Source organism: Coturnix japonica, chromosome 8 (genome assembly GCF_001577835.2).
Source record: "Coturnix japonica isolate 7356 chromosome 8, Coturnix japonica 2.1, whole genome shotgun sequence".
In the NCBI taxonomy this organism is placed as follows: Eukaryota; Metazoa; Chordata; class Aves; order Galliformes; family Phasianidae; genus Coturnix; species Coturnix japonica.
The window spans coordinates 15,258,324-15,279,995 of record NC_029523.1 but is presented as its reverse complement, the minus strand read 5'-3'; the positions used below and the strand labels follow the sequence as shown (position 1 = coordinate 15,279,995).

General features: G+C 36.2%; 1 protein-coding gene across 26 annotated transcripts in view; it reads left to right on the top strand.

The window, feature by feature from the left end:
* The window catches only part of ADGRL2 (adhesion G protein-coupled receptor L2), a 376,420-nt gene extending 365,318 nt beyond the window's left edge, over positions 1–11,102 (top strand). For 5 of the 26 annotated variants that reach the window (XM_032446403.1, XM_032446401.1, XM_032446398.1 and 2 more), the window contains 5 exons: positions 311–439; positions 865–961; positions 3,687–3,815; positions 4,623–4,640; positions 7,249–11,102. In XM_032446403.1, coding sequence (XP_032302294.1) covers positions 311–439; positions 865–961; positions 3,687–3,815; positions 4,623–4,640; positions 7,249–8,003 — 1,128 coding nt within the window. In that variant the 3' untranslated portion in view covers positions 8,004–11,102. Of the gene's footprint in view, positions 1–310; positions 440–864; positions 962–3,686; positions 3,816–4,041; positions 4,124–4,622; positions 4,675–6,473; positions 6,527–7,248 lie in introns of all 26 variants that reach the window. The other 21 variants (XM_032446397.1, XM_032446405.1, XM_032446406.1 and 18 more) reach the window with 10 other exon arrangements.
* The last annotated feature ends 10,570 nt before the right edge of the window (positions 11,103–21,672 follow it).

Sequence of the window (21,672 nt, the reverse complement as noted above, 5' to 3'; positions counted from 1 at the left end):
TATTATGAAGACAAAACAAAAATAATCCTGTAACAACTCAGCAACAATTATTAATACACATCTAAATGAAGTATCTGTATACCTTAGAAGTGATTCAGAAATCCTGGCTAGCCAATAATGTTGCCATTAAGTAAGGTAAAATATCTAATTTTGCTAATGGCTATCATTTCAGTAGACAAGAATTATCTGTTTGTTTGAAAAGCAGTTGAGCATTTTCAGTGCAAGATTGATGTCTTTTTGTGAATGAAGATATTTGTCACTCTGTTTTTTTGTGCTGAAGTTTTTTTGTTTTTTTTTCTTCCCCCTATAGGTACGTAAGGAATATGGCAAATGTTTCCGACATTCCTACTGCTGCGGTGGACTACCAACTGAGAGTCCTCACAGTTCAGTGAAGGCATCAACAACAAGAACCAGCGCTCGCTATTCCTCTGGCACTCAGGTAACAAAGATTTTGACAACATCTTTTAATTAACCTTATTTATAAAATGCCCACTGAGATGTGCTCCAATCAGAAACAGTAATTGTCTTCTCATTATTATCACTTAGGTGGCAAATGCACACTTCTGCATGCTAGAATTGATTTCTTTTTAAAGATTTCACTTTAGTTTGGTCTAATGCAAACACCTTATTTTTTCTTGTAATTACAGGCTGGTTTATTGGAAGGTTTATACCATCATGGTTCATCTAAATGAAATTTAATAAATTAGAATTGTAATAACAGAGGACGGAGCTTTGCTCTCTGCCGTAAGAATGGCTTACCATTCTTACCAGTCCAAAATAAATGAGAATATACAATAGTACATAAGTGGGAAAAAGTCTTCTGTAACTTAAATGCTCTTCTGTCTTGTTGCTTTACTTTAACAGAGTCGTATAAGGAGGATGTGGAATGACACTGTGAGAAAACAATCTGAATCTTCTTTTATCTCAGGTGACATCAACAGCACTTCAACACTTAATCAAGGTCAGTCACTGGGAACATTTCAGTTTTAGAAGACTTAAATTTTTTACAGATTTTATATAATTTAATTTAACACAGAAGAATTAAAAAGAATGTGTTTAAAAAAAAAAAAGAAATCTGGAACAAATGTACTCTAAAAGCAGAGTTTTAAAGTCATCCACCAACCAGCACGTTTTAAAGCCATGTTCCCTCATCTGGCCCCCTGATACAGAAGTTGAATTCCTCCATTCATGGGAGCGCATTTAAATAAGTTTCATCAATAATTTAACTTAAAAGCAAGATCATAATTTTAAATCTTTCCTAACCTTTATAGGTTAAATCTGAAACAGAAATATGAGTGCAGTAACATTTTAATGCATATTTGACTATGATTTTTAGGTGCAGAAATTTTCCCAGTGAAATCTAATTGATATCGTTTCTATGCAAAAGATGTCTGTAAAGCATTTATCTTTTTTTATTTCAAAGAGCATTGTATCTGTCACATGGGATAGAATCCAGATTTTCAGGCACAGAAGCCAAAACTTTAAGTTTCTTATCTTGATTAGACTTTGAAATCTGTAACTGCATTTTCATGTCCACTTAGAAGACGAGGGTATTAATCAACACAGAATGTCCCTTCTTTTCTCCACTTCCCCCACCCCCCCCTTTTTTTTAAAAACAGTTTAAATAGTGGAGGCAAAGACTGTGAAAGCCAGGCTCACAGCCTTATTGTTCCACTCACATCCCTAAGAGACAAACATGTAGTTCTGACCAGTTCCTGCTTGGCTTAAAAAGTTTCAAACAGAAAATTTACCATTGTCAGGACTACTGTAAAACCCCTGTGAACCACAAATAGCAAATTTTCTCCCTTGTGGTTTTCTCAAGATTTGGTGGTTGAGACCTGTACTTAACTCCTGTTTGCTTTGGAAGTAAAAAGTGTAGTATTTGGCAAAAGACAAGATTTCAAAAAGCATGATCCTACTGGCTTACAGAAATATCTAAGACAACTTGTGTGTCTTTTTGTTCCCTCCTGAATCTTTATGTTCTCTGGCAAAATTAAAAAAAAAAAAAAAAAAAAAAAAAAAGATAAAATTCTCCTAAGTAGAAAATTTATTTCTTATTTATTAAGATATTTATTTATTTATTTAGAGCCCACAAATATGGTATAAATAAAAGTCTGGGATTTCACCATAGGAAGTACACTTTGCCCATGCTACAGCTTCAGGTGGTTCAGAGCTGTGCACAGAGCTTGGAGGCTTTTCCCTGCTGTGGAGTTCCAGTCTCATCACTTCAGATACCACTTGAGATGCTCTGCAATGGCTAGAAAAAATTAATTGATGCTGTTGTTATTCAATTACAATAATTCTGCTCTCTCAGTGATAAATACCTGTAAGAAAAGTTAAGTGATTATCTACTAATTAGTGTTGGTGTGCTTTAAAATAAAAATCAGTGCCTTAAAGGTGGCAGAAAAAACTTACGATTGGATAAAAAAAAATTGCAAACTATAAATAATTCCAGATTGTAGTTCAAATGAAGATACTGAACATGGTACACAACAAAAGGTGTTTCAGTTAGTATTTCACGTAGGAATTAGATTACAACTGAAAAAACCTACAGTGAACTGTTTTGTAGTTGTTTACTGATACAGACTATCAGGCCATAGATCTCTGCATCTTAAAATTTTCTGCTTCTGTACAGTACCAAGCATTCATATAAAATATAATATTACTTTATCCATTGCCAAGTAAAAATACAGTATAAAGATATAGCTGGCTTTTTAGCTTCCCATGGGTCTGTGATACGCTCATTCTGATTTATTGCTGTGTGGCGCAACAGAAAAGGAAGTAGAAATTTAACTTAATTGTTTAAAGTAAGTTTTCTTTGTCATTTTTCCAGACAGTTTTTCTTTCAGTATCTACAAGTCAGAGATTAACTGTCTTTTTGGACCTCAAAAAGGCACTTATTTGTTCTTTTTCTAGTTCTTCTGAATTCTTTAAGTGATGTTGCACTGACATATAAACTAGGTTTTAGAAGATCTGTTCATTCCTGTAGTATCATGCTTCACATTACATTGTTTGTAAACTGATTGTTTAAGTAAAATTTGTCATTCAAGGAATTCTTTTTTAAAACCTGGCGGATAAATTTGTAGCATGAATGTCCCGGGAGAAAATGTGAATGCTCTGATTTCTTAGAGCAAATATTTTGCTTTCCCCTCAGCATGCATACTTTTGCATATACTAAGATATGCTTGCAGTTTGTCATCCACTGTCTGATTGAAAACAGCAATTCCCTTCCACTCTCCGTGTGTTTGTCATAAAGTGAATAACAGCTCTGATCCTGTCAAAAGAGATTTTTCAATGCCTTCAAATTTAAGAAACTCTGTTCTCTCCATTCTGGACAGAAATGTTTCATGATACCATTTTAAAAGTTGCAGTAGCTTTATGTAGTACCTTGATCTCTACCGATTTAATTGCAATTCTTGTGTAACACCGATTTTGTATACATTAGTAAATGTCACTCTCACCAGATGCTTACTTTGGGGATTTGGACAGCACCTGTGAATTACTGGAATCTAACTGTATTTTCCTACTCCTGTTTCAAACATATAGCTTAGACATACTCAGAAATTTTCAGCTGAATTACATTTGACAGTTCCTACATGATTCATGATGAATAAAAAATATTCTTTATTGAAACTGTCAGAATAGAATTAAAGAACTGACATTTTTTTCTGTTTCTTTTGCTTCAGGAATGACTGGCAATTACCTACTAACAAACCCTCTTCTTCGACCACACGGCACTAACAACCCCTATAACACATTGCTCGCTGAAACTGTTGTATGTAATGCCCCTTCAGCTCCTGTGTTTAACTCACCAGGTGTGCTTATACTTCCTGAATAAAACCGCTTTTATTGGCTTGCTCCAAATCCCTTCTTTTCCCTAGATAGAAACTCAAGTTGCAGTACCCTAGCCCTACAGTCTAAATTTCTGTCAGGTTTGAGAAATACAGTATTACCAATGTCAGCTTGTAAAACTGCACTATATTATAGTAATGCCTTTGCCATATCAGTATTTACCAGTAATTATCCATGTTTTTAACACAGGTGGCATAAATCTTAATGTACTATTACAGGACTGACACCACATGGTCCGAGAGCCCATCTTCAAGATATATATCACTTAGAGGTATCATGTCTATGCAATGTAAGGTTGACTCTAAAGCTTGCTGAGAAAAACCTGCTCATGGAACGGATTAGGTACTAAAGCAATGCAAGGCATCTTGACACCTTTGGATACCACAGCACAGAAAATTGTATCCAGTGTCAAACAGACCTATAGTATAGTGCAGCTTTATGGTAGATCATTTCCTGTAGGAAAATCATGAGATTAACAGTTAGAACAGTTTAGCTCTGTCGGAATAAAGGGTGTCATCACGTACCTAACATTTTGTTGTTACATTCTCTAGTTGCTTTTTTTTAACTACAGTGCAGTTCATCAGTAAATATCTAGCAGTTACTGTTAGATGAGTCGTTAAGATCACTTTAGTATTACTGGAATGACAAATCTTTGATAAAGAGCTCATGAAACCTTGTTTCCAGATTTTATTTCAAGTTTCCTTTTTAACTGAACTGTAGTTTCTATTTTCATTCTCTTGTTTTCTTACTTTCCTTATGCTTTCCTCTAGCAACCTACAGAGAGACAAGTATGGGAGTAAAACTTAACTTTGCCTATCAAATGTAAATTTTTTCAGCATGATTTTTAATGGGCACAATTAAAACATAACTAGCGGTCATGAAGTAGACTCAGCGGGCAAGTGGTTCACAATTTGCAAATGAAATGTTTCCACATTCAAAAAGTACTTGCATACTGCTTTTTGGAAAACAACATGAGGTCTGTAGCAAACCCCATTGGTAACGGAAGTTATACAATGCTGAAATAATTTGCTGTTTAAAACCAAAGCAGTGTCAAGCAGAAACACTTAACAATTCACTTATATTTTTACATTCCCACAGTAATCTTGCTACAGGCTATGGAAAGATTTCAAATAATTACCTGATCACGGGCAACAAAATTTGCCTCATCAAACCAATTTAAATATATTTTAGTATGCTTAACTCTGCAGTATATCATAGAAAACTCATTTTGGATTATCAGATACATTTTGGTATCTGTTTAGCAAAAGAAAAGAGAATTAAAATTATAGAATTAAATCACTTTCATGAGGGAAATGAATGCCAGCATGTGGTCCATGTGTTGTCTACTTTTATAAATGCCATATGTTCTGCGCAGCTAAATCCATTGCAAGAAAAGCCTTAGAACATATATGAAATTGCAAAACTACAAAGTTGTTTAATCAAAGCTTAAGGAGACCTTTCAAACAGCCCTCATCTCTGCTTAAATCAGTACACATAAAGAGGAGCTAACAGTAACAGAGTTACAAAACGATTTCCAAATTACTTAGAATTTATTCGGAAATTATTACTCTGCTTTCTAAAGTTGAAGAGAAAAATCTTTTCATGAGAAAATGCAATTACTTCTTAATTGAAAACAGTATTTTACAGAGAAGATTGAATTTTCTAGGATAAGCTGCAGCTTTAATTATGAAAAAAAGAAACAAGAACAAAAAATGTATAATCTGTTCCAAAACAACAACTTTCTTATACTCCTCCAAGCCTTGCATATAATGCAGCAGCCTCACAGTGGTCAGTCTCATTTCAGTAAACTCACTCCATTCTTTCTTCTGTAGATAAAGTGATTTTCTAGGAATGCTCCTCCAACCATCCAACTTTCCATGATTCAGACTGTTTAGTTTCTTTCAAAGTTTTTTTTCATTTACTTTGCTTGGGAAGCACTGTGCTGTCATAGTTTACATGTCTTTGTGTCTGTAGGAAATCCTTTTCTTTATTGTGTTATTTCCCCCCCTGTTACCACCACCAAAAAAAAAAAAAAAAAAAAGGAGAGGCCGGGGGGGGGGGGGGGGGGGGGGGGGGGGGGGAACGAAAAAAAAAAAAAAAAAAAAAAATTTAAATTAAAACATGGAGACCTTAATCATCATAAGACTTCATTTTCTCCCACTAAACTTATTTTCATGTTTCTTAGCAGACTTACCCAATCTGTCATTTGTCCAGCAGGTATGAGATATCAGCCATGGCTGATTTCCTCTTCCCATTCCACAACTAATATTTATTCTTTGGTTTAATTTCTGTGACACATACTTACAGAAATTCCTAACATTTCTGCATTTGACTTCCATGCCCATGGTAACGGTGGGCCTAACTCTTAATTAACTATTCTGGTTCATTCAGTGCTGTCACTGTGACTGATGCAGACTGCAGGCAAACTTTGACCTTTAGAAGCCCGGGGCCGTTGTTGGCAGACAGAATTAGTGCAAAAAAATTACATTAAGTGGGAAAAGAAAAGCTGTTATTGCTTAGTAATCTAATTTGCTGAACCCTTGCTCTGACTAAGTTGCTGAGAAGCTCAGTAATTCTTCATCATGTTACAATAAATCATTTTACTTTCTTTTATATATCAGCTACTCTTAGGCCAGATAGCCTGAGCAGACAGACATGATGTGAGTTGTCCAAAGTGAGTCATTCCACCTGCTGTCTATCGTGTTGTTGGATGGTGCTTGTGGGCCCTGGTCCCTGTAGTGTGAAAGATGGCTGTCCTTGTTTAACATAAATTCTTTGTATTTATCCATTTTTTTTCATTCTTTTCTTTACCTCATCTCAAAAATAAATAAATAAAAAAATAAAAAAATAAGGAAAAATGTTAGAAATGTGTTAAATTAAAGTAGTTGCTTGCCAGTTATGTGGGTTTATGTTGTACATTTACCTTCAGTTACGTCTGTGATCTAATTCCTTTTTAATTTAGTGTTGTTTAGGACAAATTCTGTTAATTTTCTTTCTTCTAAATCATGGTGGTGTACTTCAAAACATAGATGTTTTCCAAACAAATTGCTTTGCATTACATATGCAAGGGCATGGAGTGAACAGTTCCTTGTGGAAGAGTCACAGAAATGACATTAAATTAAGAAATTTAAATGCCACTATTCCCCACAGGAAATGCGTGTTACTACTGTATAAAGGCATCTTTCCTATAAGGTGTACAACTGTTTACATTTGGGAATGTTCAGTAACCTAACTTTTCTCAAGCCTTACTTTCAAGTACAACTTTGTCCTGAACTACATTAAAGAATTTTGTTTAAAAAAAAAAAAAAAGAAAAAAAAAAAAAAAGAAAGAAAGAAAGAAAAGAAAAAGCGATAAGCATATCAGGCAATAACCAGACCTGTCCTTTTCTGTTTCAGGACATTCACTGAACAATGCCAGGGATACAAGTGCCATGGATACTCTACCGCTAAATGGTAATTTCAACAACAGCTACTCATTGCGCAACGGTGACTATAACGACAGTGTGCAAGTTGTAGACTGTGGACTAAGCCTGAATGATACTGCTTTCGAGAAAATGATCATTTCAGAATTAGTGCACAACAACCTGCGGGGCAGCAGCAAGAACCACAACCTGGAGCGCACGCTGCCAGCCAAGGCTGTGATCGGCGGGAGCAGCAGCGAAGATGACGCCATCGTGGCAGATGCCTCGTCTTTGATGCACAGCGACACCCCCGGGCTGGAGCTGCACCACAAGGAGCTCGAGGCCCCACTTATTCCTCAGCGGACTCACTCCCTTCTGTACCAGCCCCAGAAGAAAGTGAAGACCGAGGGAACCGACAGCTATGTCTCACAGCTGACAGCCGAGGCTGACGACCACCTCCAGTCCCCCAACAGAGACTCTCTTTACACAAGCATGCCCAACCTCAGAGACTCTCCATACCCAGAGAGCAGCCCCGATGTTGAAGAGGATCTCTCTCCTTCCAGGAGGAGTGAAAACGAGGACATTTACTACAAGAGCATGCCAAATCTAGGAGCTGGCCATCAGCTTCAGATGTACTATCAAATCAGCAGGGGTAATAGCGACGGCTATATAATTCCCATTAACAAGGAAGGATGTATTCCAGAAGGAGATGTTAGAGAAGGACAAATGCAACTAGTGACAAGCCTTTAATAGTGTAGCAAAGAAATATTAAAGGCCACGTACAAGTATTAAAAAGACTTAATTGGCCCCGTGCAGGCTCCCTCGTATGTGCTTGAAGAGACAATTCTGTTGACCCTGTGGTTCTCCTCTGTAATGGGGATGACTGGACCTCGCAGTTCTGTGAATTTTTATAAAACAAAAACTTTGTATATACACAGAGTATACTAAAATGAATTATTTGTTACAAAGAAAAGGAATACCAACAAGGTATTTTAAGATATCTTCTGCTGCTGAATTTAACAAAATTGTGAAAAAAAAAAAAAGAAATAAAACACTTTCCAGCCATTTTACTGCAGCAGTTTGTGAACTAAATTTGTAAATATGGCTGCACCATTTTTTTTTTCCCTAGGCCTACATTGTATTATATACAAGGCGTAGGCTCTAAAATCCTGTGGGACAAATTTACTGTACCTTACTATTCCTGACAAGACTTGCAAAAGCAGGAGAGATATTCTGCATCAGTTTGCAGTTCACTGCAAATCTTTTCCATTAAGGCAAAGATTGAATACATGTCTAACCACTAGCAATCAAGCCACAGGCCTTATTTCATATATTTCCTCAACTGTACAATGAACCGTTCTCATGAAAGAAAAAAAAAATGGCTAAAGAAATTATATTTTGTTCTATTGCTAGGGTAAAATAAATACATTTGTGTCCAACTGAAATATAATTGTCATTAAAAATAATTTTAAGAGTTTGAAGAAAATATTGTGAAACGCTCTTGGTTGCACATATGTTATAAGCTGTTTTTCTTACACTCTGTTCATAGTACAGTAGTATGTTTAAAATGCAAGTTCTGCCCGTTTTTCACTTATTTTTCACTGTAAACAGTGTTCTGCTTTGACAGATTAGGTTTTTTGTTTTCTTTTGTTTTTGTTTTGTTTTGTTTTAATTTTTATTGCCAAAAACATAATTTGGGGAGAAAATTGTTTTAGAAACCAATTATGCCAAGCCTTGCACAAATTTGGTATAGCTAACAAAGATTGTAACTCAGTTCCCTGTTCATTCTTAATCAGGGTTGGGTGGTAAGGGGCAAAGGGGACACCAGACACTCCTCACAAACTTTCTCGTGAATAAAAGGTGCCTGTCCTTTAAAAAATAAATAAAACATAACTATTACACTTCCATATTCCTTCTGCCTATATTTAGTAATTAATTTATTTTATGATAAAAATCTAATGAAATGTAAATTGTTTCAACTAAATTCTGCTTTTTTCATCCCTTTGTGTAAACTTGTTAATAATGAGCCCATCACTAATATCCAGTGTAAAGTTTAACACCTGTTTGACAGTAAATAAATGTGAATTTTTTTCCAAATAGGTAAAATGTGCATTATTATGTACAAAGCATAATTGGCATCAGCAGTCCTTTGACCCAGCTGTATCCTGCTTAGAATGGCTTCTTTACGTTTTATGATTTAAGTGTTGAGAATACAATAGAAACTGTCTGTGTAGTGCTACAGAAGAGAGTTCATCTTTACTATTCATTACCTTAGTCACAATTGAATAGGATCAAATTCAAATGTAGCAGGGTCATTAGGAAAATGTACTGTAATTTCATATATTTACACAACTTTTAAGTAGGCATATGTATTGAAATTAAAAAAAATAAGGTCGTAAATACCACTGTCATATTCTCAGCAACAGTAATTAGCAGTAAATATTAGTGATGAAGATATATTCTTGTAGCAGGGAAAACGTGAGTAAGCAGCATTTGGATAGCACTCAGAGTGCTATACAAATAATCAATCCATCACTGTTTTCAATTAAATAAATAAGCACGACTGCCCTCATTTCCATCAGACAGAAAAACTGCAGAAGGCAGCCCAAGATGGTAACTACAAATAAGTGGCAAAATTGGAACTCTGAAGTCTTTGTTACCTTGGTTCCCAAGCCTCTTGTTGTCCCACTGACACCCGGGCTTCTCACAGATCATGCCAAGGACTTCATTTGTTGCAACTTCTGAAAATGCCTTTCTTCATTATCACAGAGGCCATTGTTTCATGTGTGGCCAGTGTGACTGAATACAGGTATGACAACAGCAAAAAATTAATTTGAAAGCCTTAGAAATTCTGTTTGCTTCCAATCTGCTGGTAAATATAAAGCTCCATTAGAAATATATATTGATGCACAATAGTTTCACATATGCGCATTTTGAAAAAGTTTGGATTTCAGACAAATTCTGGGGGTGGGGGGCAAGAATTCTTGGTATTTAGCTAGATCTAACTATAAAAATTACCTGGGTTGAGGTGGAACCACATAGCTCAGATAACCTCAGTATAATTGCAGACAGGCCTGTGACACTGTAGCATTTTTCACTGAAGACAAAAGCATCTTTACTGGATACTACTGGTAACTCTCACCAGTAAGTTACTTAATACTTAAAAGTTACTATCTTCGTGGCATATTTACAAGAACATTTAGAATTTAATCAGAAACTGTTTACTTCTGTTTAATAGAGATGCTTTAAAAATCTGAAGTCTTTGTGAAGTAAGGATTTGTTCTGATTCAGGGTATACCAGCAGACACTTTGGAGCAAAATGATTCCCTTGGTCTGTCTGGCAACTTAAAAACATACCTGCTGCCTTCTTCCTAGGAAATCATGTCTTAGGGATTTAAAACCCATGGTGCTCAAGTAATTGCAGTACATGACCTAGTAACATCACCAGCTTTCAGCAGAATATTCAACCCTAAGCAAGTACTCCTTTGTGTCACATGTTGTCTAACTAAAGGCAGTGAAACTACATGCTGGAAGGTTTGTAGCATTGTGATCTTAAAAATAAAAAATAAAAAAATCCAATTGCAAATGTAACAAGTATTCCTAAAACAAGAAAATTGAGCTGATGAACCTAAGATGAACCAGCTGAACCTAAGTATCATATGGGAATTCCTTTGTTAGCTTCTTTGTAGCATAGTTGTTGCTTTTTACCAAGCCTGTTCTTTTTCTTTTTTCTTCTTTTAATGTTTTGCTAGTGAAATGTCCTGTGTTTAGCTAGCAGTCAGTAGCTTGCCAAATTTCTGTTGGTGTAACTTCTCAGTGTAGTAGGTTACAATATAATTATATAGCCGACAGCTTATTGTAATTTCTTTGTGTTCTCTCTCACGTTCCTGCCATCTTGTCTTGGGATCAGAAGGACAGAAGAATTGAGAGGAAGAGTTCAAGAATAGCGAAATAATGACAGCAGAATTAATGGAAACAAGTGTTTCTTCAGGGTCATCAGTTAACCAGTTCCTACGATGGTGCCAAGGATATGCTGCTATTTTAGGCACTGTCTTTCAGAAGAGCTGTAATTTTCCTATGGCTAGTAATCTCCTGTTAGTATCAGTGTTAACCCTACTGGCTCCATCCAGTTCTTCCTTGTAACTTCAGTCCAGTTATATTCCAGCAAAAGATTAAATGGGATGTGCATTTAGTGAACTGTTGTATAATGGTGCTATGCATTGTTTAATATAAAATACATCTCAATTCTACATAAGTGAACCATTACATGAAGAAATGCAACACTGGTAATACCTTTATAGTTAGAATTAACCTTTATCTGTGAACTCTACAATCCACCTTTGCTTCTTTTAAATTGAAAATGAAATTATTAATAAAGTTTACATACATTCACTTATGTAGACAATAAAATATGTTTCAAATTGACATAAGTTATGGATAAAATATGTGTCATTTTATGTCCTAATTTTAAAGGAATCTTTCTTTCTGAACTGTTCAGAACAGATATTAACAATAACAAAAACATGTGTGTTCCCTGTATACTGTTATCCCATTTTGCCTCAAAACTAACAAAGCTTGTCTTCCATAACCAATTAGGTGACAACATAAGAGAAAGTTTTATCTCTGAATGTTTTTTGTTTTTGTTTTTGTTTTTTAAATCGAGAGTAGCTACAGGCAGCCAGGCAGCCATGGTAAACACATACCTTCACAGGGGCTTGAACTCACACATTCTAAGGGATGATTGAGAGTGAGAAGCGCTGGGAGACAGCAGCAGTTCTTCACTTCGGTTTCAGCTCTGCTGTAGCCCTACAAAACACTTCAGCCTTTCAGAGGCTCAGAGGGAGCTCACAGTGAAGCATACTTCACATTTATTTTTTTTCAAAAAGACGGTGACAGTTGACCTCCACACTTACGAAGGGCACTGCTTCTAGTCCAGGAAACAAGGGGGTTGCTGCATGGATCCAGATGTATGGATACAGCTGGCATGCTGGGTCTCTACCCTAGAACAGTACTAGAAGTTGGAATCCAGCTCTGTACTGAAGTTAGCACAACCACAGCCCTGGATGCAAGAACCTCACATATATAACCAGTAGGATTTCAATTAACAGATCCAGTTTGGTCATCCTGCTCTGACAAAAATCTAGAGTAAGTGATTGTTAGGACCCTATCCATTTCAACAAAGCTTTTATTCTTTTTTTTTTTTTTTTTTTTTTTTTATTAGTATTATTTTTTTTCCCCAGTGAAATACTTCATGTGGTTTTTAGAATGACAACTTCCAAATCCCTTTATTCATGCAGGATAAATTCTCAATGGTATTTCATTAATTCATGCCTAAGAGCATTAATATCTCTTCTTACTGTATTATGTCATCATTAATCTCAAATGCACCCCATCAGCGTTCCTGGCATATGAAACAGATCACACCACGATGCAGTCAGAGTGGGTAGCAATGCTGCAGACAACCATACAAGCCTCAGCTCCAGCAGCAAGGAGATTTAAAGCACTATTCCATGTAACACATCAGCATGAAATCCCAGAATGAGAAAGTCACAGTGTCAAAAATAACATTCAGAATAGGTAGTTTTAATCAAGAGAATTCTTCTAAAGCAAATTTGAATTAATTTTTAGCCATTTTTCTTTTTTTGTTGTTGTTGCACATTGCCTCTCTGTCTTTGAGTAGGATCTTTGGCACAATGAAGGTGCTGCACAGCAAGCCTGTCCGAAGTTTAGGGACAGCAAAGCTGAGCACGGAAACACATAGGTACATTAAAAGGCCTGATTTGCATCAACCAATATAGCACCTGCCTGCTTTTTTTTTTTTTTAAAAAAAAAAAAAAAAAAAAAAAAAAGGAGAAGCAAACTGATAGGAAACATTCTAAGAAAAACATACCAACCTTCTTGTAGAATAAGAATAGTTTTTAAATAGCTTAATGCGAACTTTCAGCTTCCAGATTGCTTAGAACAAGTCCCAAAGGTTAACAAGGTTTTCATGAAAATAATTCATTTTCACTTACTTTGAATAGCCCAGTTTGCTTTTTTTTTTTTTTTTTTTTTCCCTCTCTGAATTAGCAGGATAAATAGAAGTTGCTTAGCTTGCATTCTTCATACCACTCGTTGTTTTAAGTATTTCCACACTATCATCACCTACCATTCAACTCGTTTCTAAGCAAGTTCTTTTTTTCAAACTCCTTCATTTTTTCTAATCATTTAGTTGCCATAATGCTGTAAAAGATGAGCACAAAATTATTCCTGGGTTGTTTTTGTTGATTTATGGGTGGGATTGTATTTTCTATTCTGTCCTTCTCACCCTCCCCACTTCTCATCCCACATTATATGTTTTTACAACACAATTTTTCCTACAAATTTTCCTGTTAAGCTGATCATAGCAAGTAACAACCTAAATTGTTATGGTTAATGTAGAACACAGAAAAGCTGATAAGATACTTCAATTATTCCCTCCAAACTGTGCTCAAACTTTGTCAGCATTCCATTTCATCTGCTTCACATAGCCCGTTTATTCACTTTGTTAACTCAGGTCATTCCCAATCTTCCCTAGCTCCAATTAACCAAAATAATTCTCTGTTAAAAGAAAATGTTGCCACCTCTCAGATAGTGCCCTCATACCCCCTCCTTGGATAGCACGAGGTTTAATACAGAATGTTGGGGCACTACACCATTAGCCTTTTGCCATGATAAAAATAAAAAAATAAAATTTAAAAAAAAAAAAAAAAAGACTATTAAATCCTACTCTACCCCTTTAATTTTGAACACATAACTACTTTAGTTTTCACTTCCCAAACTGTTCTGCTTCAGTGGCCTCTCGGTAGGGATGTTTTCACAAGGATTTTTCTTCTTTTTAAAAGTCAAATAAACTATATCAGCCATATGACTGGCTTAACTTCAGTGCATTAGAGAGGCACCATTTTCTTGCCCTGAGCATATTCATCTTGTTCAGCACTGATTCTTCCAAGCTACATGCTACTAGATATCCGAGCAAAAAGCTCTTGCCTGTTCAAAGTGAAATTCAGGTGGAATTTAGGCAGCGAAATCCCAAGATACATATCTGACAGGCACAACAGATGTCACTTCAGGGGCAGAAGTAACTTTAACCTTGCAGATACATATATTTTGTCATCCTAATTTCTGCTGCTTTACACATGCAGCCACATGGTTATGGTGGAGGTGAGATACACTGAGCACAGTCACTGCCCTCCATATGTGAGACAGTGAGGCCTTCATATGCCATACTTAGGGTTAAAAACAAAAAAACCTCCTTCTCTCCATCTGCTGAAGTCCTGACAACGCTGTCCTGAGTGCACACAGCCCACAGAGACTGTGGGTGCCAGCAATGAAATGTCAAAGCTGCTCCAGGCTCCACAGCGTGCCCAGGGCCCAGCAGGGCTCACAGGCCCTTGTATCCACAGAGATGAGAAACTTAGAGCCACATCTGGGCTGCCCAGAGTGCATGGCCTCTCAGCATGCCACTGCTGAGCTGCTCCTAGTGACCTACTTCTTCCTCGCCTGTTACAGTCACACTGCTGTCTGAGGTGGGCGTGCAGCCCCATCCTTCCTTCAGACAGGAGCAGCATGGAGCTCCTGCTGAAATTCTTTCTGAGGAGAGCTTCAAGATAGCTGAAATGGCTGGTGACAGGGAGGCAGCTCCATGACAAAGCACAAACATGTGCCAGCTGGTAGGAACCAATGGAGGTTTCCAAGTATTATAAAAGGCTGCCTGGAGAGCAGGCCATATTTCACAAAATCCAAGAGGGACAAAGAAGAATACACAGAGATGGGGAAGGAAATAAAGGAGTTATGAAACAAGGTGGAGAATTAATTTTGCTCTCACTTCCAACACAGCTAGTCATACACCACCCACACCAAACAAGACAGAAACCTCACCTGTATCCATCTATCTGGTCAGTTCAACAAAATGTTTCATTTTAGCAAAGAACTTACAATACTTCAGAGTTATTAGTTCATGTTAACATCCTAAATACTTCATCTAACAGTTATCACCACATCCCAAACAGTTGGGAAATTTATCATTCTAAGCATGTCTTGACATTTTCAAAGCAGACTATCAAAGCTGGATTGATTCAGAACAAATTCTTTCTGTAACCAAAACTCCACCCACAAAACCACTGAAAATGAAGAAAACAGCATATTTAGTGAGATAAATCCAGTTAGGCATTTGCCTTGGCGCAGCCTTTCTATGCATCACCCAGCACTATGAGCATCCCCTCCCTGCCAAGGCCCACCAGCAAAAACAAGGCACTGGCACCCATTCAGTGGCACCGGTGATTCACATCCGCAACACTAATAAAGGAATCTAATCTATACCCACTCTAAAAAGCTATATATCCACACAAACAATGCTCATCAGTTATATTTAGAGTATTCATTCAGGACAGCACTCTCAAGTAAGAAATAGTACAACTGTGATATCTACAGATAAAGAAGATTAGCACCCATTTATGAGCCAAACTTGTCCTACCAAGCACTATGTTATTCACCCAGGAGCTTTTATGATCCAATTCATAGTGTGCACACAGACTGCTTTTCACATGGATACAGAAAGAGTACAAGTTACACCCCAGGCAGTCTAACACCTGAAGGAAGCACATAGCTGATGGAGGGGGTCCACCAAAGTCTCAGCAAAAGTTTGTTGGAGATTAACTGGCACTTAGGGGACTACTTGGTCTCCCCACATCAAGATAGAAACATGCTACATGCTGCTTATAGTTATAAGTGCCCTAATTAAGCCGACTTGATTATTGTTCTGTGGTTTGATAGATGTTGTATTTAAAGTAATTTCAGGTACTAATTTTCAGACCTTTTTTGTGAACTAGTAAATCAAGTGCAATTTATTCAGAGAATTATTCTTTTCTTTCTTAATGTCTATTCCCTCTGGTTTGCAACTTTAATTAGAACCTGCTATCTGTTCATACTGGTAATGGCAACAGTTGTCACTAGAGTACAGATACATGGATTCAGCTCATATTGCCACTTTGACTTTACATTTAAAACCTAACAATCTTCCCATCTATACATCTGAGAATACTGTCCATTAATACTTTATTTCAGTGCCACCCTGAACTCTAAACACTAACAATCTGATTATTTTTCTAACTATCCGGTAATGCATTTTCTAAAGAATAGAAATATTAAAAAAAAAGAAATGGGGAAAAAAAAAAAAGCAAAAAAAAAAAAAAAAGCCCTATTTGGAGATAAATATCTGCCTGAAAAGGTTATTTAGTCTATCTAGATTTCTTTTTTATTGCTATAGATTTTCCCAAGGCAGTACTGTTTCTTGAATAATTATCGATCTAAGCAATTGTGTGCTAAAGTAGGCTGATTAATTCATTAAACATATGCACAGAAATGCTCTTGGTTGCCCCGATTAAAAAAAAAAACACAAAAAAACAAAAAAAAAACCAAAACAGCTCCTTCTTCTCTCCAGTCCCCAGTACTTTCCTAGAATATGATGATTAGGTTAAAACATAAGCAGTTAATATTTGAATTGTATTTATCAGGAAATAAAAACAAATCATGTTTCTATAGAGTAGAAAGATTATATAAGACCTGGAGAATCATTCAGAAACCAGTAGCCTTGTGTGGCTTGATACTTTACACTCTAGTTCACAAGTCTCAGCCTTTGGAAGGGAGACTTCCAGCAACTAGTTGCAACCAGGTTCTAGAAGCTTTCAAGTTTATTATACAGATAAAATTGCCCTTTTAATAAATTTAAATACTTTCTCAGCATTTTACAGAGAAAAAGTTAGCCCACTTCATATTACTCTGGTTCACTGCAGAAATAAAGACAGGCTGCTCTTGAAGCATTTTGCATACCAGCCGGTGTACGTCATGTGAGTCAGCAACACTGGCAGTGAGTAATGTTAAGAAGGCATCTGCTAGTAAACACTGAAAGCGCTAACTTCTCCATTGTCTTACAGGTTCCATAGATGGCATGAATTTGCTTTCAGCTTATGAATTCATGTCTGGAAACGTCAGCACCATTTCCTTGTGAAGAATAATTTTTCTCCTCAGTGAATTGTGATAATGCTTAAGCAGGTAAGGAGAAGTATTGCTACACATCAAATATTTGCATTTGGTCATCCTCCAAAACAGGAAAATGGAAGGATGTACAGAACTTCTATACCAAATGGTGAATCAGCATGCTGCTGTCTGCCCTGTGCCACAGAAAGAAGCAAAGTAGATTATATGCTCAGCCAGATCAAACAAGGAAATTAATGCCAAAAAGATAGCTCCAGACAAAGAATGATTCAAAAGTTTTTAACCACTGAGCTATAAATGTGCTCAGTATACTGACATCCATGAGTCCAGCAAGACTTACTGAAAGCATCCAGTTGAGAAAAAAAGTCACTGTCAGGAATGACATTTAATTTTGTGAGAGAATGTGAAGATATCTGGTTGGCTTTGGTAAAAAAATACCATGCCCTACTGATACAGCTCCTCAGTGAACATTTTTGCTGAAATACTGAAAGATTAATAAAATCTTCTCAATGTAGTTACAAGGCAGTGCATGCACAGGCATTCTGTTACAACCCAAGGTGGTTCAGGGCATGCAGAATCCACCCAAACACATTTTGACTCAATTAATGTCAGTATAAAATCAGCATATTCTGTTTGAGGACTGAGGGATTATTCCAGACCTGCACCAGTTAACAGCAACAGAGTGAGGTTTGCTGCATGGTATCATTTCCAATCACTTCTCTTTGTTACTCATCGCCTCTGTTCTATCATCTTGTTGCAGAGCCACTGCTGTCCTACACCCATGTTCTCCTACTTGTAGCATCACTGGTAAGTTTAATGCTCACTACTTTTCCCTCAACAGGTATGGAATAACAAAAAAAAAAAGGGGGGGAATTATAAGGTTTAGTGCATAACTTCCGCTTGGACAACAAGAGAACGTTTGAATTATGCATATTCACCTTCTTCCATTTAATGGAATGACCCTAGAAGTAAAGGAATCCAGTTCAACTAGACATGCAGATAGAAAATCACCGTATCCAACCTGTACCTTACTCCAAGCCCAGCACTGGGCCAAAACAATGTCTTCAGCAGGAGAAAGTGAAAAGAAGAGAAGCAATTTTGCCATGTATTTTTTGTTAATGTGTTTTAATTTGCAATCAGCAGCAGACTACAACAGTAAAGCCTGTAGTGAAGCCCTAGCAACCAGTTAAATCAATAGCAAATTTTTTGCTGACTTCAGTGAGTATATTATTACTTCCTGAACCACTAAGATCTTCCTGTATTTCAGTCTGTTGACTTTTAGACTGGGGTACTGGGCATTTAAAACAAAGACAAACAAGACTTCCATTTTTCAAAGTGTTTTCCAGCCATGGACAAATGCTTTGTTTCTCTTCACTACTTGTAACCTTGTTCCTGCATGCATCACCCCCATAAGTGCTATTTCACAATGGAGAGCATATGCTCTTTTTTCCCCACCAGATCAATAACTGTCTAAAAGTATTTACTCTCCAAAAGGGCTCTGATCTTTTTCATTATCACCCTTGAACTTCTTTTCTACTCTTGATTTTTTTGCTTTTTGACACAGGTTTTGTTTTGTTTTTGTTTTTTACTTCCTGGCTATTGCTTACCCTCAATAGGATGCTTTTTCCTTGCTCTTCTTTTCTCTGAAATTTAGTTTACATCACAGATTTTCCACCTGTTTAATCTGAGAGTTCATTCAGCACTAACTATAGCTGAAGGGAGACAAGACAGTGATGATCTAAATGAGGAATGGGAAAGACTGACTGAGAAACTTGTTTTATAGAGGGAGAAGAAGAGTAAAAGGGCAAGTAATACATACAGGTAAGCCAGACTATATTGGAATATAGCAGAACCTATTGTATCATACTTCTGTGAAGGTATTCAACTAAACAACTTATATTTTGACTATCAAAGACTAAAGTTATGAAAGGAGCTGGAATGAAAGGATATTAAATAAGTTGACTGCAATATTCACAGCATTTGGAATTCTTTATCTTTTCTGCAGTAGGCCACTGACACACCATTTGTCTTTAGAGGAGGTTGTGCTTCTGTCTGTTAGAGAAACTGACAAGTCATGCTCACCCTCAGCAGGGACTTAAAACCTGCATTCTTAAAGCAGTATCCAAAGAAGAAAAAAGCAATTGTTCACCTCCGTCAAACTCAAGGCTTCTTACAGAGTTGCAACAGGAAAATTAAGATATTTATCCTTTTACCAGCATTACCATGCTTTGAATCAGCCAAAAATGATTTAACAAGGGATCCCTCAGTATGAGAAAAAAGCAGCTAATCACAGTGACACCAGGTACCCAGCAAACATCAGTGCCTTCCCTACTGGGCCCAAACATAAAAGGACCACAAGGTGGCCTGGTTTGGAAGTAAGCCTCACAGCAGGACTAGTGGTCAACCACAGGCCAAAACACCATGAATCCCTATGGTGCATGGACTTAAAAGCAGAATCATAGAAGGGTTTGGGATGGAAGAGACCTTTAAAATCTTCTAGCTCCAACCCCCCTACTATAGGCAGAGACATCTCCTACTAGACCAGATTGTTCAAAGTCTCAACCAGCCTGGCCTTGAACACCGCCAGGAAAGGGTATCCACAATCTCTCTGGGCAAACATGCTATTTAATAACATCTAGTATCATATGCAATCTAGTATCTATTAGATGTGTAGAGTACCCAAGTGTATAGCCAAGCTTTAAACATATTCATCCTATCTGGACTGGATGTAAAACTTTATAAACACTTTCCTCTATAGAAAGGTTTTCCTCAGCATGCACCCAAGTTGGAAGATCTAATGTGACGTTTATCCTGCTTGAGAACCTCCCTGATACAGGACAGTTAGAAAAGAAAAAGAAGAAAAGAAGAAAAGAAGAAAAGAAGAAAAGAAGAAAAGAAGAAAAGAAGAAAAGAAGAAAAGAAGAAAAGAAGAAAAGAAGAAAAGAAGAAGAAAAGAAGGAAAGAAAAAGGAAGAAAAGGAAGAAAAGGAAGAAAAGAAGAAAAGGAAGAAAAGAAAGAAAAGGAAGAAAAGGAAGAAAAGAAGACAAAGAAGAAAAGAAAGAAAAGAAGAAAAGAAAAAAAGAAGAAAAGAAGAAAAAAGAAAAAAGAAAAGAAGAAAAGAAGAAAAGAAGAAAAGAAGAAAAGAAGAAAAAAGAAAAAAGAAGAAAAGAAGAAAAGAAGAAAGAGAAAAGAAGAAAAGAAAGGAAAGAAGAAAAGAAGAAAAGAAGAAAAAAGAAGAAAAGAAGAAAAAAAGAAAAGAAGAAAAAAGAAGAAAAGAAGAAAAGAAGAAAATAAGAAAAGAAAAAATAGAAAAAGAAAAAAAGAAAAAAAGAAAAGGAAAACCAGAAAAAAGAAAAAAAAGAAAAAAAAAGAAAAAAAGAAAAAAGAAAAAGAAAAAAAAGAAAAAAAGAAAAAAAGAAAAAAGAAAAAAGAAAAAAGAAAAAAAGAAAAAAAGAGAAAAAGAAAAAAGAAAAAAAAAGAAAAAAAGAAAAAAAGAAAAATGAAAAAAGAAAAAAAAATAGAAAAAAAAAGCTATAGTAGTCTCTTAATCTATTATTTCATGCTTTTGACAACATAATTATCTATGCTCTGACCTCACTTCTCCTCGTTATTCTACTGCACATAGGTAGCCTCATTTACAGCCAAGATTTTTGACGAGATACATATATGACTTTGAAACCTGAATTGAGTCTGTCAGTGCAACTGAAATATTAAGAATATGTTTTCTCAAAGGGCAGCATTTTAGCGTATTTCTGAACTTGACATAAAATGGCAACTTTGACAGTGCTCTTACATAACAAAATACATTAATTATTCATTTTTTCTGATTTCTAGTGGCATTTATCTTTTTCAACCTTAACAACTAGTCAGATTGCCATAATTATGAAGAGTACATGGTGCATAACGTGTGATCAGGAGCATATAAGGTACTTGAAGTATAAAATGCTCAAAAAATAAAGCTAGAATAACTGTATTGTTTATTTATTGGCATAACTGAAATACATAACTGCATCCAAATACCTCTGAAACTAAAACAAATGTCTGCGCATAGTTCTTGCAATTTGATGCATGCTATTTTTCATTTAAGCTATATGTTAAAGTTGGAGAGAGGAAAATTCTAATATGTGGCTTATAATATTACATTCATACTAAGGCGTTATTTATTTAACCATGATGAATAGCTGCATAAAGCACTAACTAATCAAACTAAAATTCAATTGCCTTCTGAAGACAATCCTCTATGTTCTGCAGTCTACTGAAAGGTTATACAAGTTGATATGCATAAAAACTGAAATGGCTTCAGATTTTTTTTTTTCCTTATATCATCCTTCCAGACTCCAAAGACAACTGTAGTTAATGAGCATCTTGGTTCTGATTTAAGCAGGCTTTAGGTTAGCACACTGCT